Raw genomic sequence first — 16,300 nt, forward strand, 5'->3', positions numbered from 1 at the left:
CGAAAGGATCAGTTGGTTTTATTTGGATCCTCCTTTTTGCTGAGGGCATGTGGGTGGATTTGTGTGATGTACAGATCCACACTCGGTCACATTGTGAAGCGACCCAGTCATGTGAGTGTGTGCATGTGTGTGTATGCGCGCGTGTGCGTGCCTGTGTTTGTGTTTGTTTGTGCATGAGCACACTTGCTTCAGGGATGGTGGGGCTGAGTTTGGGGAGCCGTTGGTGCTGAATCCCTGTCACCTGCACCATGCCTGTGTTGCATGAGGTGTATTCATAGGGCAGAAGTAGGGGTGAGAACCAGGTCCTCCCCTCCAAAGATACCAGCCTTGTTGAAGTCCTGTTGGACAGGAAGCAGTTCCTGCCCATGGGGTGGTGGGAGTCTACATGGAAGATGTGCAGAGATGGCTGGTGAGGCCACAGATTACTCTGCCTGTGTACCAGGTGCCAAGTGGGCCCGAGTCATCCTGACCTGCTCCAGGGTGCCCACTCAGGCCAGATGTGTGACCTCGTGGGCCCATGGAGGCTGTGTGTACCCTGTGCTGCCTCCCAGGCTGGGAGGGCAGGTGTTGGGATTACAGGTGTGAGCCCAACACTTTGGGAGGCAGGGAGGCTGAGGCAGGAGGATTACTTGAGCCCAGGAGTGCAAGAACAGTCTGGGCAACATGGCAAAACCTTGTCTCTACAAAAAAATTACAAAAATTAGCCAGGCATGGTGGCGTGTGCCTGTGGCCCCAGCTACTCAGGAGGCTGAGGCTAGAGAATTGCTTGAGCCCAGAAAGCAGAGGTTTCAGTGAGCTGAGATTGTGCCACTGTACTCCAGTATGGGTGACAGAGCAAGACCCTGTCTCATTCAATCAATCAATCAAATAAAAGCTCAGCTGTGGGGTTTTGTGAGGACTCCTATGTAGGCCTGTGGCCTGGCAGTAGTATGAGAATGCTGCTGAGGCTGAGTGGTCCTGGCACCATGTGGGAGGAGGACTGGTGCACGGAGACTGAGGCAGGGCGGTCCTAGGCCTGCTGGTATAGGAGGATGCAGTGGGTGCAGGGCTGGTCAGGATGGGTGGGTAAAGGCACGGGACTGATGTCCTTGGAAAGTGGAAGGTTTTTGTAGATGAAGACGTGGCGGCTCAGAGGGTTTCCCTCCTCTGGCTCCTTGACTGTTGTGCCCTCCTGGGCTCCATCCCACCCTGGCACCCAGGTCTGTTAGCTGCCTCTGAACTAGTGCCAACCCCAGGAGCTCTAGTCTTATGGAATTGTTCACCCCTATGGTGTTTTGACGGTGGCAGCTGGTGCACGGATGTACACAGGCTCCTGCCAAGTGTCGGGGTGACCATATCACTAAGGCCCACATCCTCTCACTCTTTGGCATCACCAGATTGTGTGCAAAAGTTTAGGACGGTGGTTCTCCAGGTGTGGTCCTTGGGCCTGTAGCACCAGCTTTACTTGAGAACTTGTTGGAAATGAAATCACCCTGGTGCAGTGGCTCACGCCTGTAATCTCAGCACTTTGGGAGTCCAAGGCAGGAGGATCCCTTGAGGCCAGGAGCTTGAGACCAGCCTGGGCAACATAGTGAGTCCCTGTGTCTACAACAACAACAAAAAATTAGCTAGGTGTGGTGGCACATGTCTGTTGTCCCAGTTACTCGGGAGGCTGAGGTGGGAGGATCACCTGAGCCTGGGAGGTAGAAGGTGCAGTGAACCGAGATTGAGCCACCACAGTCCAGCCTAGGCAAGAGAGTAAGACCCTGTCTCAAAAAAAAAAAAAAAAAAGAAAAAAAGAAATGCAAATCAAAATCGTTAAATTCATGTAAAATCTGTGTTACTTCTTTTTTTTTTTTTTTGAATATGGAGTCTTTTAACCCCAGAGCTGGAGGCCAAATGGCAGGATCTCCAGCTCACTGCAAGCTCCGCCTCCGGGTTCCCGCGCCATTCTCTGCCTCAGCCTCCCGAGTAGCTGGGACTACAGGCGCCCGCCGCCCGGCTAGTTTTGTATTTTTTAGTAGAGGTGGGGTTTCACCATGTTAGCCAGGATGGTCACCGATCTCTGACCTCGTGTGATCCGCCTGTCTCGACACTCCCAAGTGCTGGGATTAGAAACTGAGCCACAGCCGCCCGGCCTTTTTTTTTTTTTGAGATGGAGTTTAGCTGTTGTTGCCTAGGCTGGAATTACAATGGTGCCATCTCAGCTCACCACAACCTCTGCCTCCCGGGTTCAAGCTATTCTCCTGCTTCAGCCTCGAGGTAGCTGGGATTACAGGCATCGCCCTGCGCCAGGCTAATTTTGTACTTTTAGTAGAGATGGGGTTTCTCCATGTTGGTCAAGTTGGACTCAAACTTCCAACCTCAGGTGATCCGCCTGCCTCGGCCTCCCAAAATGCTGGGATTAGAGGCATGAGCCACTGCGCCTGGTGGCCATTACTTCTTCAATTAGTTTTTCTGTCTTCTCTCTCACTCTCTCCTTCCCTCCAGTTACATACATATATTAGTTCACTTGCCTTTGTCCCACACCTCTGTGATGCCCTCTGTGTACTTTTCTCGGTGCTCCTGGATCTTGCGGTTTTCCAGCCTGGTGTCTGGGGAGCCAGTCCTCTGACTATAATGTGAGGCACTGAGTGGTTCTTGCCCCAGTGTCATATAGTCTCTTCCCTGAGATGCTGACCAGACATTCTCTGTGCAGCTCCTTCCTCTCTGTATTTTTGTGCCACTGTCTTAGTTCGTTTGTCTTGCTCTAAAGGAAAAAGCTGAGTCTGGATAATTTTTTTTTTTTTTTTTTTTTTTGAGACAGAGTCTCGCTGTCACCAGGCTGGAATTGCAGTGGCGGGATCTCCAGCTCACTGCAAACTCGCTCCGGTTCCATCATTCTCCAGCCTCAGCCTCCTGAGTAGCTACAGGGCTACAGAAGCCAGCCACCTAGCCTGGCTGGTTTTTGTGTTTTTTAGTAGAGAATGAGGTTTCACGTGTTATGGGATGATATCAATCTCCTGACCTTGATCCCATGCGGCCTCCCAAAGTGCTGGGATTACAGGCGAGCCATACCGGCCATTTTTTTTTGAGATAGAGTCTCACTCTGTGGCCCAGCTAGAGTGCAGTGGCACAATCCTGTCTCACTGCAGCCTCTAACTCCTGGCCTCAAGTGATCCTCCGACCTCCGCCTCCCAAGTAGCTGGGACTACAAGTTCACACCACCATGCCCAGCTCATTTTTAAAAATAATTTGTAGCGACAAAGCCTTGCTGTGTCACACAGGCTAGTCTCAAACTCCTGGCCCGAAGTGATCTTCCTTTTTTGGACTCCCAAAGTGCTGGGATTACAGGTATAAGCCACAGTGCCCAGCCAAGGCTGGGTAATTTTTCTTTTTTTTTTTTTGAAACAGAGTCTTGCTCAGTTGCTTAGGCTGGAGTGCAATGGTGTGATCTTGGCTCACTGCAACCTTTACCTCCCAGATTCAAGTGATTCTCCTGCCTCAGCCTCCCAAGTAACTGAGATTATAGGCACCTGCCACCACGCCCAGCTAATTTTTGTATTTTTGTGTTTTTTTTACTATTATACTTTAAGTTCTAGGGTACATGTGTACAGCGTGCAGGTTTGATACATAGGTATACATGTGCCATGTTGGTTTGCTGTACCCATCAACTCGTCATTTACATTGGGTATTTCTCCTAACGCTATCCCTCCCCCAGCCCAATTTTTGTATTTTTAGTAGGGATGGGGTTTCACCAGGTTGGCTGGGCTGGTCTCGAACTCCTGACCTCAAGTGATCCACAAGACTGGGTAATTTATAAAGAAAAGAGGTTTATTTGGCTTAGAGTTCTGCAGGGGACCTGAAGCATGGTGTCAGCATCTGCTTCTGATGCAGGCCTCAGGAAGCTTCCAATGATGATGGAAGGGGAAGGGGAGGTGGTATGTGCAGATCACACGCGGAGAGAGGAAGCCAGAGAGAGCGGGGAGGTGCCACGCTGTTTTAAACAATCAGTTCTCAGAGGAACTAATAGAGCTAGGACTCATCACTGTGAGGACAGCACCATTCATGAAGGATCTGCCATTAGGTAGATCTGTCTCCCATTAGGCCCCACCTCCAACATTGGGGATCAGTTTTTTGGGGTTTTTTTTTTTTTTTTTTGAGACAGAGTTTCACTATTGTTGCTCAGGCTGGAGTTCTATGGTGCTATCTCGGCTCACCGTAACCTCCTCCCGCGTTTAAGCGATTCTCCTGCCTCAGCCTCCCGAGTAGCTGGGATTATAGGCGCCTGCCACCACGCCCAGCTAATTTTTTTTTAGTAGAGACAGGGTTTCACCATGTTGGCCTGGCTGGTCTGGAACTCCTGATCTCAGGCAATCCACCCGCCTCAGCCTCCCAAAGTGCTGAGATTAGAGGCGTGAGCCACCTCACCCAGCCCGGGGATCAGATTTTAACATGAAATCTGGGGGACAAACATCCAAACTGTGGCAGCCATGAACTCTGGGTGTCTCAGTTTCCCCAAACACTAAGCCCCTCTTCTCAGCTCAGGGAGTCTGCTGAATTCAGCCCGGTCCCGCCACTCCCTGGGCTGGGTCCTGGAGCCTCTCTAATCATGGGCTCACTTTGTTTCCTGTCTCTCATATCCTTGTTTGTAAAACCCATTTGATACGGTTTGGCTGTGTCCCCACCCAAATCTCATCTTGAATTGTAGTTCCCAAAATCCCCACGTGTCCTGGGAGAGACCCAGCGGGAGGTAATTGAATCATGGGGCAGTTACCCCCATGCCGTTGTTCTCATGATAGTGAGTGAGTTCCACGCAATCTGATGGGGTTTTTTGTTTTGTTTTGTTTTGGTTTTGGTTTTGGTTTTTTTTGAGACAGAGTTTTGCTCTTGTTACCCAGGCTGGAGTGCAATGTTGCGATCTTGGCTCACCGCAACCTCCACCTCCCAGGTTCAAGCAATTCTCCTGACTCAGCCTCCTGAGTAGCTGGAATTATAGCCGCTTGCCATCACGCCCGGCTCATTTTTGTGTTTTTAGTAGAGATGGGGTTTCACCATGTTGGCCAGGCTGGTCTCGAACTCCTGACCTCAGGTGATCTTCCTGCCTCGGCCTTCCAAAGTGCTGGGATTACAGGCATGAGCCACGGCTCCCAGCCAAGATCTGATGGTTTTACAAGGGGCTTTTCCTGCTTTGCTTGGAACTTCTTCCTGCTACCATGTGAAGAAGGACATGTTTGTTTCCCCTTCCGCCACGATTGTAAGTTTCCTGAGTCCTCCCCAGCCATGCTGAACTATGAGTCACATCTCTTTCCTTTATAAATTACCCAGTCTTGGGTATGTCCTTGTAGCAGCGTGAGAATAGACTAATAAATACACCATTGTTTCATGTATTTTATTTATATTTTTTGGTTGTTTTATGCAGGAGGGTAAATCTGGTCCTTGTTGCTTGGGCAAATTTGGAAGTTTTGTTCTTGTTTTAATTATTGATTTGTAAGGTTGTTTATCCATTCTAGATATGAGTCCTTTGTGCCTACTCATTTCCTTAATGATAACTTTTGGTGAGCAGGATTTTTTTTTTTTTTTTTTAAGGTAGAGTCTCAGTCTCATTCTATCACCAGGCTGGAGTGCAGTGGTGCAATCTCAGCTCATTGCAACCTCCGCCTCCCAGGTTCAAGCGATTCTCCTGCCTCAGCCTCCGGAGTAGCTGGGACCACAGGCATGCACCACCACACCAGCTAATTTTGGCCATTTTAGTAGAGACAGGATATTATCACCATGTTGTGGCCAGGATGGGCTCTATCTCTTGACCTGCGTGATCCTCAGCCTCCCAAAGTGCTGGGACTGCAGGTGTGACCACAGCCAACCAGAATATTTTATTTTATTTATTTATTTATTTATTTTTTATTTATTTATTTTGAGCCGGAGTCTTGCTGTGCTCCCAGGCTGGAGTGCAGTGAAAAGTGATCTCGACTCCTGCTGGCCTCGCCTCGGGTTCGCGCCATTCTCGCCTCAGCCTCCCAAGTAGCTGAGACTACCCAGGCAGCCATGCCCCAACTTCCTGCTTCCGGCCTGGATTTTTTGGCGTACTTGGTAGAGGCGGGGTTTCACCATGTTAGCCAGGACCAGGTGGTCTCGATCTCTGACCTCGTGATCCCACCATCTCGGCCTCCCGAAGTGCTGGGATTACAGGCTTGAGCCACCTTGACCTCAGAATATTTGTTTTAACAAGATATTAGTTTATCTTCTCTTTTATGAGTTGTTCTTTTTGTGTCTTATCCAAAAAGTCTCTGCCTACCCAGAGGAAAATATATAACAATATTTTCTTCCGTTTGCTTCTAGAAGCCTAATTTTGGTTTTTGTGTTTGGTCTATGATTTATCTCAAGGTTTTGTACATAATGTGAGGTAGGGGTTGAGATTTACTGCCTCCCAACCCCAAATCTCTCTAGTTGTTCCAGCATCATTTATTAAATGGGTTTTCTTTTGCCTAGTTCATTACTATGGCAACTTGGTTGTACATCAGTTGAACATATACGTGTGGGTCTATTCCTGCCTCTGTTGTGTCCCTTTGATCTACGTATCTGTCTTGATGTCAACAGCACACAGTCTTTGAGTGCTGTTGCTTTTTAGTAAGTCTTGAAATCAGGCTGGGCACGGTGGCTCACACCTGTAATCTCAGCACTTTGGGAGGCTGAGGCAGGCAGATTACCTGAGGTTGGGAGTTCAAGACCAGTCTGACCAACATGGAGAAACCCCGTCTCTACTAGAAATACAAAATTAGCCAGGTGTGGTGGTCCATGCCTGTAATCCCAGCTACTCGGGAGGCTGAGGCAGGAGAATCACTTGAACCTGGGAGGCGGAGGTTGCAGTGAGCCGAGATCATGCCATTGCACTCTAGCCTGGGCCACAAGAGCGAAACTCCATCTCAAAAAAAAAAAAAAATAGAAATCAGAAAGTGTGGGTCTACCTTCTTTTTCGGGACTATTTTGGCCATCCCAGTTCCTTTGTATACGCGTAGATATTTTAGTCAGTCTGTTAATTGCTATAAAACAAAAAGTCCCCTGGGATTTTGACTGGGCAGGTGTTGAATCTATGGGTCATTTGGGGAGAAGTGTCACCTTAAAAGTACTGAGTTGTCTAAGAAGTACCCAATGAAACAAATAACAACAACAAGACACACTATTGAAGTTGGGCGCGGTGGCTCACGCCTGTAATCCCAGCACTTTGGGAGGCCAAGGTGGGCAGATCACGAGGTCAGGAGATCAAGACCATCCTGGCGAACATGGTGAAATCCCGTCTCTACTAAAAAAATGCAAACAAATTAGCCAGGTGTGGTGGTGGGCACCTGTAGTCCCAGCTTCTCGGGAGGCCGAGGCAGGAGAATGGCCTGAACCTGGGAGGCGGAGCTTGCAGTGAGCCGAGATCTCGCCACTGCACTCCAGCCTGGACGACAGATTGAGACTCCGTCTCAAAAAACAACAAAAAAAAACCAAACAAAAAAACCCCCACTATTGAATCTTTCAGTCAGTGAATATGCACATCTCTCCTTAAATCAAGTCAGCTCAACTTGAGACCCTCAACAGTGCCCTGGAGTTTTCAGTCTTTGTCACCCATTTTTCATTAAATATTTTCGCTTTTTTTTTTTTTTTAAATCACACCAAGGGTTTTAAAATGCTGTTATAAATGGTATATTTAAATTTTCGCTTTCCAGTTCTTGCTAGCATTTACTTATTAGTTCTAATACATTGGTCTTGGTATTCCTTTTGGATTTTCTTTATATATGATCCTGCTGGTTGCAAATACAGTTTTGTTTTGTTTGTTTGTTTTTGAGACAGAGCTTTGCTCTTGTTGCCCAGGCTGGAGTGCAATGGCGTGATCTCGGCTCACCGCAACCTCCATCTCCCGGGTTCAAGCGATTCCCCTGCCTCAGCCTCCCGAGTAGCTGGGATTATAGGCTGCCTCAGCCTCCCAAGTAGCTGGGATTACAGGCATGTACCACCACGCCTGGCTAATTTTGTATTTTTAATAGAAATGGAGTTTCTCCATGTTGGCCAGGCTGATCTCGAACTCCCAACCTCAGGTGATCCGCCCACCTCGGCCTCCCAAAGTGCTGGGATTACAGGTGTGAGTCACTGCACAGGGCCACAAATACAGTTTTATTTCTTTATTTTTTATCTTTATATCTTTTTTTCTGTTATAATTGATTATTGTTATAAAAATAACATCTTAGGGCCAGGCATGGTGGCTCACACCTGTAATCCCAGCACTTTGGGAGGCCAAGGTGGCTGGATCACCTGAGGTTGGGAATTCGAGACCAGCCTGGCCAACATGGAGAAACTCCGTTTCTACTAAAAATACAAAATTAGCTGGGCGTGATGGCATGTGCCTGTAATTCCAGCTACTCAGGAGGCTGAGGCAGGAGAATTGCTTGAACCTGGGAGGCGGAGGTTGCAGTGAGCCAAGATCGCACCATTGCACGCCAGCCTGGGCAACAAGAGCGAATCTCTGTCTCAAAAATAATAATAATAATAAAATAATAAATAAAATAACATCCTAGGCAGTGCAGTGGCTCACTCCTGTAATCCCAGCACTTTGGGAGGCTGAGACAGGAGGATAGCTTGAGCCCGGGAGTTCGAGACAAGCCTAGGCAACACAGCAAAACCTTGTCTGTACAAAAAAGTGCAAAAATTAGCCGGGTGTGATGGTGCACGCCTGTGGTCCCAGCTACTTGGGCTGAGGTGGGAGGATCGCTTGAGCCTGGGAGGTGGAGGTTGCAGTGAGCTGTGTGATCACCACTGAACTCCAGCTTGGGTGACAAAGTGAGACCCTGTCTCAAAAAAATAAAAAACAAAATAAAATAATAAAAATAACATCTTAATGACAGCCTTTTTTTGCCCCAATCTTTGGGTAAAATGACCCCCTGGTCTCCTGTGGCTTTCCGGGCCTCTCCAACCTTGTGGCACTAGCAGTGGCCTGTGCCCTGCAGAAGATTTGGCGGGGGTGAAAGTCCTGGTTGTGTGCTGGGCTCCGACTGAAGGGCCTGCCCTTTGGGCCTGGTGCATCCTGCTGGGTGAGGATAGCCAGCGTCCCTGCACCCCATTCATGCGATTGGAGCCTAGTGCTGCCCCTCAGCCTTGGAGCTTGGGCTCCTCAGAGCCTGTGCAACTCTCCCGGCTCCAAAGGTTGCAGAGTGAGGGCCAGCCTCCTGGCCCAAGTGAGAGGATGTGTTCTGCAGGGCGTCTGTTGGGATAGGTGTGGTTGGTGTCATAGTCGTCCTGCAGGGCAGGGATCTCGCTTGCATGACCCATGAGCCCCAGGGGCCGCCTGGCCTTGAAGAGTTCCAGCCACTATTCCATAGCTGGGGCTGCTGGGCCAAGCTGCATGTTGAATGTCCTCTAGGAGCTTGAGGCAGGAGCTGGGCCGAGTATGCGTCTCCCAGGGCTGGGGACCGGGGGGGGGACTGGAATGGGTGGCATCAGTGGTGGTAACACTGTCATCTGCCACAGGGCTGGACATGGAGGAAGGCAAGGAAGGAGGCACATGGCTGGGCATCAGCACACGTGGCAAGCTGGCAGCGCTCACCAACTACCTGCAGCCGCAGCTGGACTGGCAGGCCCGAGGGCGAGGTAAGGCGAGTGGGGTGCGACCAAGGTGAGACAGGGTGAGGTGGGGCGGGCCTAGGTGAGACAAGGTGGGGCCAAGGGACTACAGGACTGGCCAATGTATGATGGAGCATGGCGGGCCAAGGTAGGAAGTGCCAAGGTGCTTGTGCTCAGGTGTGGGATGGGGCAGGGCTGAGGTACTGTGGGGCAAGGCCAGGTTCCAGAGTGGGCGGTGCCATAATGTGGCAGGGCAGAGCCCAGGTAAGGGTGGGGACAAGAAGGGGACAAGCTGGGCCCTGGAGCAGATGGGGGGCTTCTGCGGGCATATCACCACCACCGCTGAGGTGTGCTGCAGGGGTATGTGGCAGAGACAGGAAGAGTGAGGAGGGGCATCCGCATTTCCCATGCCCTGGCCCTCTGGTGTCACAGCTGGGAGCCCACTCCCACCTGACCAACACAGCACTGTTTACTCCTCTTAGGGAGCACTCTCCACTTGTCCTCATTGCATGTCACTCCTGACTGCTGTGTCACTGTCCCCTGCCTGGAATGTGTGTAGAGTAGATGCCTTCCCTGAGATGACAGCTCTGTGGACACACATTGTCCCCACTGAAAGGTGTTGTTACTTCATGCTGGATTTCCATAGGAAGACATAGTGAGGAAAAATTTTTTTTAATAAAATGAGCAGTTTTCAGTGCTGACCTGAGTGGCAGCCAGGCTAATGAGATGTGGCTGACTCTTGTGACAGTCATGACAGGCCAGGGCTCCAGTGGGTCCCCTCGTCTTCCTGCATCCTCCCCAGGGGGCCCCACATCAGTGTTCCTGGGGGAAGAGCACATCCCTGCAGCTGTGGACACGGCATCTGTCCCCTGCCTACAGGTGAACTTGTCACTCACTTTCTGACCACTGACGTGGACAGCTTGTCCTACCTGAAGAAGGTCTCTATGGAGGGCCATCTGTACAATGGCTTCAACCTCATAGCAGCCGACCTGAGGTGGGTCTGCCAGAGGGGGATGGCGGCTCTGCCCAGCACTGCCTCGGGGGCAGGCCTCAGGCTCCTCAGGAAGCCGGGTTCCTCTGGAGGCCGTGGCAGCCTCTCCAGGGACGTTGCTCCTCATGACTTGGCAAACATTCTGAGGAATGAGCCTGTCACAGATGTACCAACTCGGGTATTTGGGAGTGAAGCCCAAGGCTTCCTGTGATGGCATGAGGGCTGCTGGCTCCCTGGAGAAAGCTGAGGCTGTGAAGAACAGTCACACAGAGTGGCCCTGGCTGGGTGTCCTCCCTCCCACGGGCAGGCTGTGCAGAGCAGCCCTCGGCAGCCCTGGCCTGGAGTGGCTGGGATGCTGTGCTCCCAGGGAAGCTCCTGTTGGAGACGAGTCCACAGGAACTGCAGAGGTTTTGTGTGTTTTGCCCTTCCGTGAAGTGCGCATTCCTCCCTCCTGCCCTCCTCCCCCTCCAACGCCCCAGAACTTGGCGAATGCTGGTAGTCTGGGCCTTCCGCCAGGACAGGCAAACGGGAAGTGGTCGGCACACTGTGGCGGGCCCTGAAGCTGCCTCCTTCCACAAGAGCAGGTCCACAGGCCGCTGTCCTGGCTCCCGAGTCCCAGGCCTGCTGTTCGTTGAGCATCCCTTGTGTGTGGCATGCCCAGCCCTGCCCCGCACGGGCCTGTGCACTTGCTATGGAGGCTCAGAGAGTTGCGGTGTCCCCTAGGTGGAGAGCCGAGGGCTGGCGTGGGGCACTTGCTGCCCGGAGCCCTTCTTCCTGCCCATGCCTTTGTGACTCCAGGTGGCAGAGCCTGTGTGCTCCCTGCATGCCTCCATGCTCAGGAACCACTTTCCCCGGTCAGTAGTTCCATGTGGGTCTGACTTAGCCTCAGGAGAATGGATCCGTGGCCGTGATGCCAGCAGAACTCGGCACTCAGCAGCTGTGTGGAGGTGGGGTACCAGGGGTACCATGCCCTGAGCAGATGCATGGGCTCCTGTGGTTGGGGCGTGGGGTCTTGGGCTCCTCAGAGCCTGTGCAACTCTCCCGGCTCCAAAGGCTGCAGAGTGAGCGTCAGCCTCCTGGACCTAGCCTGAGGATACAGGCAGTGGCAAGGAGAGCGTACCACAGGTCAGGCAAAAGCTGGTGCCAGGGCCAAGGCTGGAGGGTGGGGGACCTCAGAGGTCAGCGAGCAGCCCTGCTGGCAGGTACAGATGAGGAAGCCAAGGCCTGGAAAGGAAAGAGGCTTGTCACGGCCACAGCTATCCCTGGGTGAGGCCTGCCCTCCACCTGGCCTGTGGTAGTGCTGGCAGTGGCCCCAGCATGGGTGTCCAGTTCTGTAGGTCCTTACACAGAAAGTCCAGAGGAACTTTTTGCCTACAAACAGTCTCTGAAATTATGAACCGAGTGTCTTAGGAAAGTTGCCAAAGACCATGGTGAGGAAGAATGGGAATGGAATGTGAACGTGGACGGGGGGCCCTTGAAGCCTACTAGGGGTGGGGAAGGTGGGTCCCACCTGGTGGGCAGCACTTGGGGAGGAAGACACCACACCTGGCTCTTTCTCTGCATCTGTTCATCTCGAAGGGCCAGGGCTCCATGCCCAGCATCTGGCCTGGGAGGGCATCTCACAGACCACAAAGAGATCCTCTTCACTTTGCAAAAAAGGCACTTCAAGTTCTAGAAGACTTACTGTGGTATTGAGGATTGGAATATTTTCAGCTGGGGAGCATTTTTAACTATTTTCTTTTTTAAAATTAATTTATTTTGTAGAGATGGGGTCTTGCTATGTTGCGCAGTCTGGTTTCAAACTTCTGGCCTCAAGCAGTCCTCCCTCCTCAGCCTCCAGAGTAGCTGGGACTGTAGGCATGAGCCACTATGCCTAGCTCAACTGTCCCTTAACTATTTTAATTGTACACTTAACACATGAGAGTAGGAAAATGTGGTCTTTGGCGCTTTTTTTGGAAGCCTCGATCACCCTGGGGCCACCTGTCCAGAAACGCTCAGAGATGAGCTGTGGTGGGGGGCCTGATGGAGAGGTTGGTGATGTGGGGATGCGCCTCAGCCCTGCAGTTGTCCCCATGGGCAGCCTTTTGTGTGCCCATGCCATGGGGCATTCGGCAAGGCAGGAAGGCCTTTTAGATGCTGTGCTTCCCAGGCTGGTGGACCCCGAGGTGAGCTGGGAACATACCCATGATGCTGGACAAGAGCTGGGGCCTCCATGACCCTGCCTGCCAGGTGCCCAAGGGGCTGGGTCCTGCAAGCCCCTGACCTGGCCACAGTGGGCTACTATGCACATCGCTAGCCTCCAGAAACAGGGCTGTGAGATCCCCAGGCAGTGTCGGGGGAGGACACCCTATGGCTGTAGTCTGACATTCTCTCCCCTTGGTCTGCAGCACAGCAAAGGGAGACGTCATTTGCTACTATGGGAACCGAGGGGAGCCTGATCCCATCGTTTTGACGCCAGGTGAGCCTGCCCTGGCAGCCTGATGGGGTGGGGGGCTGTTCCTATGCAAAGGTTACCCCTGTGCTTTTTAGAGACCAGGCCCTTGTCATATTACTCTCCTGGGACGACTTTGTGGCCGTTTAAGTGCCTTATGGTCTGTAGGGACCTTGCCCTGCACCTGGACACTTCAGAGAGCCCTGGCTCCCTGCTCGCCCCCCACCACGGGCCTTTCCTGCTGAGCGAGATATGCCCCTGTTCTGGGCTTCCCACCGCAGCCCTGTAGCCCAGCCGGCCACCCCCAGCCTCGCTTCCTGTGCCGTCCCAGTGTGCCCTGTGCCTGTCCCTTCTCAGACCCTCTGGGGCCGTCACCACCCGGGTTCTTGCCTGGTCTGCTCCCTGACGCACATGTACACACTCCACTCCAGCCCCACACAGACGCACACCTCCTGTACCCAGTCCCCAGTCGGATCCCCGGTCCCCATCCTCAGGGCCTCAAGCCCCCCTGCACCAGGTCACACTCCACAGCTGCGTTCTTCCTGCCCTGGCTCTGCACCACTGCCCAGCCAGTGCCTCCTGCTGCATGTCCTTCCTTTCCCCCTTCCTTGGGTGCTGCGATTTCCTGGAAGCTTCCTTTGCCAGTGCCCCAACCTGGACAGAATGTGTCACGTTGCCCCCTCTGCAGCCATGTTCTGGGAGGGAGGTCTGCATCTTGTCCCAGGTCTGGTGCCAGGACAAAGCGACACTCCTGGGAAACGGCATTTGCCCTGGGTGCACAAAACTGTACGGACCGGAGCCCAGGTTCCGGGGCCAGCTGGCTCGCTCACTTCCATGCTCGCTGCTTGCAGAGACTCCTTGCTGGTGGCATCATGGAACTGTGCCTCAGACGCCCACTTTGGTCCCTCTATTCAAGCTGCTGGCTCACACAGGGCGTTTCAGCACCTGAGGAGTGTGTCAGTGCCCTTGGTGCCACCTACACCCCTCTGTGAGGGGGCTCCCTCACACCCCTGGCTCCTCTGAAGCTCCGTGCCCACGTCACACAGACTTCCTTTGGCATTTGGCATAAATCGCCAAGTGAGATTGCAGGTCACAGGTGCACACCTTCCCACTGGGTATACATGGTGGAACTGAAGCCCCAAGCATTCCTGGAGGGGCCCAAGGTAGATGGTAAGCAGTCCCCAGGACAGCTGAGTGGCCCCACCCCTCCTGCATCTTGGGGGGCTGGTGGTGCTGATGGGCTCATCATGAGTCCTATGGTCCTTGCCTGGCCCACACTGGAGCTAGCTTCCAGCTAGCTTCCATCCACAGATGCGCTCAGCACCCCATTTGCTAGGGTAGTGCCCAGGCCCGAACCCCTGGGCTAGTTGGGATCTCCAGAGGAGGCATCTGCCTGGAAGGTGGCTTCCAGTGTCTCCCACCCATTGGCCCCACGCATACCAGCTGATGCCCTCTCCTCCACCTGGGGCTCGTTCTTCTGGCCACCCTCTGTGACCCTGGTCTTCCCCTCCCTACCTTGAATACAACTGTGGGTGGTCCACCTGAGCTCCCAAGAGCTGGGCAGTGGCACAGACACAGACACTACCAGCGAGGCAGGGATGTGGCCCCAGAAGGTCCTGAGCTTGCAAAGGATTGTTCTGACTGTCTCAGCCAGCTCTTGCTGTTCCACCTGCCCCAGGACCTCCCTGTCAGTTCAGGGTCCGTGGGGTTGGAATGTGTAGCAGGGTGGGTCTGTGGCAGTGGAGTTGGGCCACGCTGAGCCTGTGACTGCCCAGGAGAGAACTGGAAACTAAAAGGTGCAAAAGCAGAGACCCCCTACCACCCCCTCATTCTGAACATTGGCCCAGAGGCCTCTGGGGCAGTCGCTGTAACCGTCCACGTGACACCCACGGTTCTCAAAGGCTGAGACCTCCATGGCCAGAGATGCTTATTTTCTGCTCAGTTGTTATTTTGGGGAACTTATTTCTGTCTACATTCTGCCTCATCCCTGAGCCTGCCCCACCTGGTCCACGTTGCCTTTATTTTTTTGATAACAGCTTTATTGAGATATGACTGACTAGCAGCACAGTTCATGCATTTAAAGTGTATCATTCAGTAGGTTTCGGTTCATTCACAGAGTTGAGTAACCATCATCACTACCTAATTCCAGGACCTTTTCTTGATCCCCAAAGAAAGCCATACCCATCAGCAGCCACTCCTCAGTTCCCGCTTCTTCAGCCCCTGCAACCTTTAATCTGCATTCTATCTGTGGATTTGCCTATTCTGGACACTTTGTATAAAGGGAATCCTATAATACGTAGTTTAGGGGACTTTTTTCACTTAGTGTTGTCTAAAAACCCACCAGCGGCCGGGCGCGGTGGCTCACACCTGTAATCCCAGCACTTTGGGAGGCTGAGGCAGGCGGATCACAAGGTCAGGAGATCAAGACCATCCTGGCTAACACGGTGAAACCCCGTCTCTACTAAAAATACAAAAAATTAGCTGGGCATGGTGGCAGGCGCCTGTAACCCCAGCTACTCGGGAGGCTGAGGCAGGAGAATGGCGTGAACCCAGGAGGCGGAGCTTGCAAGTGAGCCGAGATCGCGCCACTGCACTCCAGCCTGGGAGACACAGTGAGACTCCGTCTCAAAAAAAACCAAAAAACAAAAAAAACAAAAAAACCTCACCAGCATGGCTAAATAGTAGAAAGGAGAGTTTTATTCGCCGTATCAGTTTACAGACTTGGAAGAGAGAGTCTCTAGCATGGACTGAGGTGCTCTCTTTAAAGAGGAGAAGGGCAGTTTGAGTTTTATGTCTCCTGAGGTCCATATCACACAATAGAGTCATACATATTCAATAGGTTTGGGGAAAAGCCATACATATTTATGAGGGGACCCGAGAACATATGCAATAGATAAACATATATGTAACATACATCCCATGTTCACTTTGGGGCGGGGTTTTAGCATTAAAATGGGGTAAAATCTGGCTCTTTCCATCAGAAGGTGAGCTCTAGGACACGGAGTGCAGCCTCTATGAACTGCTGAAACCGGCTTACAGTCTGTAGTTGCTTATCAGAAAAGAGTGTTTGAAGGCTGATTCTGTGTCCAGTCGGGGTTGTAGTAGTCTGGGCTGTAAGTCAGAGTTAAGAGGGTCTTGATAATGTGTGATAATGGGTTAAGATAATGTGTGTGATCGCTGCTATTGTGAGGGAGTTTATCAAGAGTGTGTTTTTTCTTGTAGCCATAGGAATTTAAGGAGTTGCCAAGCCAGCTGCCCTGAACCCTCAAGCCAGTTGGTACTTTTTGTTTCTTCCCTTCATCCCTTAATGGACACTTGCATTG

The 16,300-nt window shown here is 52.1% G+C and overlaps 1 protein-coding gene across 25 annotated transcripts in view; it reads left to right on the forward strand.

Moving 5' to 3' along the window:
• TANGO2 (transport and golgi organization 2 homolog) overlaps nucleotides 1–16,300 on the forward strand; it is a 47,414-nt gene that overhangs the window by 24,188 nt on the left and 6,926 nt on the right. For 14 of the 25 annotated variants that reach the window (XR_002515304.2, XM_031656082.1, XM_031656083.1 and 11 more), the window contains 3 exons: nucleotides 9,463–9,582; nucleotides 10,435–10,549; nucleotides 12,934–13,004. Coding sequence is in view for 21 of the 25 variants with exons in the window: in XM_031656082.1 (XP_031511942.1) it covers nucleotides 9,463–9,582; nucleotides 10,435–10,549; nucleotides 12,934–13,004 (306 nt within the window). In the remaining 4 variants the exon portion in view is untranslated. The remainder of the gene's footprint in view (nucleotides 1–9,462; nucleotides 9,583–10,434; nucleotides 10,550–12,933; nucleotides 13,005–16,300) is intronic. The other 11 variants (XR_002515305.2, XR_001892135.3, XR_001892136.3 and 8 more) reach the window with 2 other exon arrangements.

Source organism: Papio anubis, chromosome 16 (genome assembly GCF_008728515.1).
Source record: "Papio anubis isolate 15944 chromosome 16, Panubis1.0, whole genome shotgun sequence".
Lineage (NCBI taxonomy): Eukaryota > Metazoa > Chordata > Mammalia > Primates > Cercopithecidae > Papio > Papio anubis.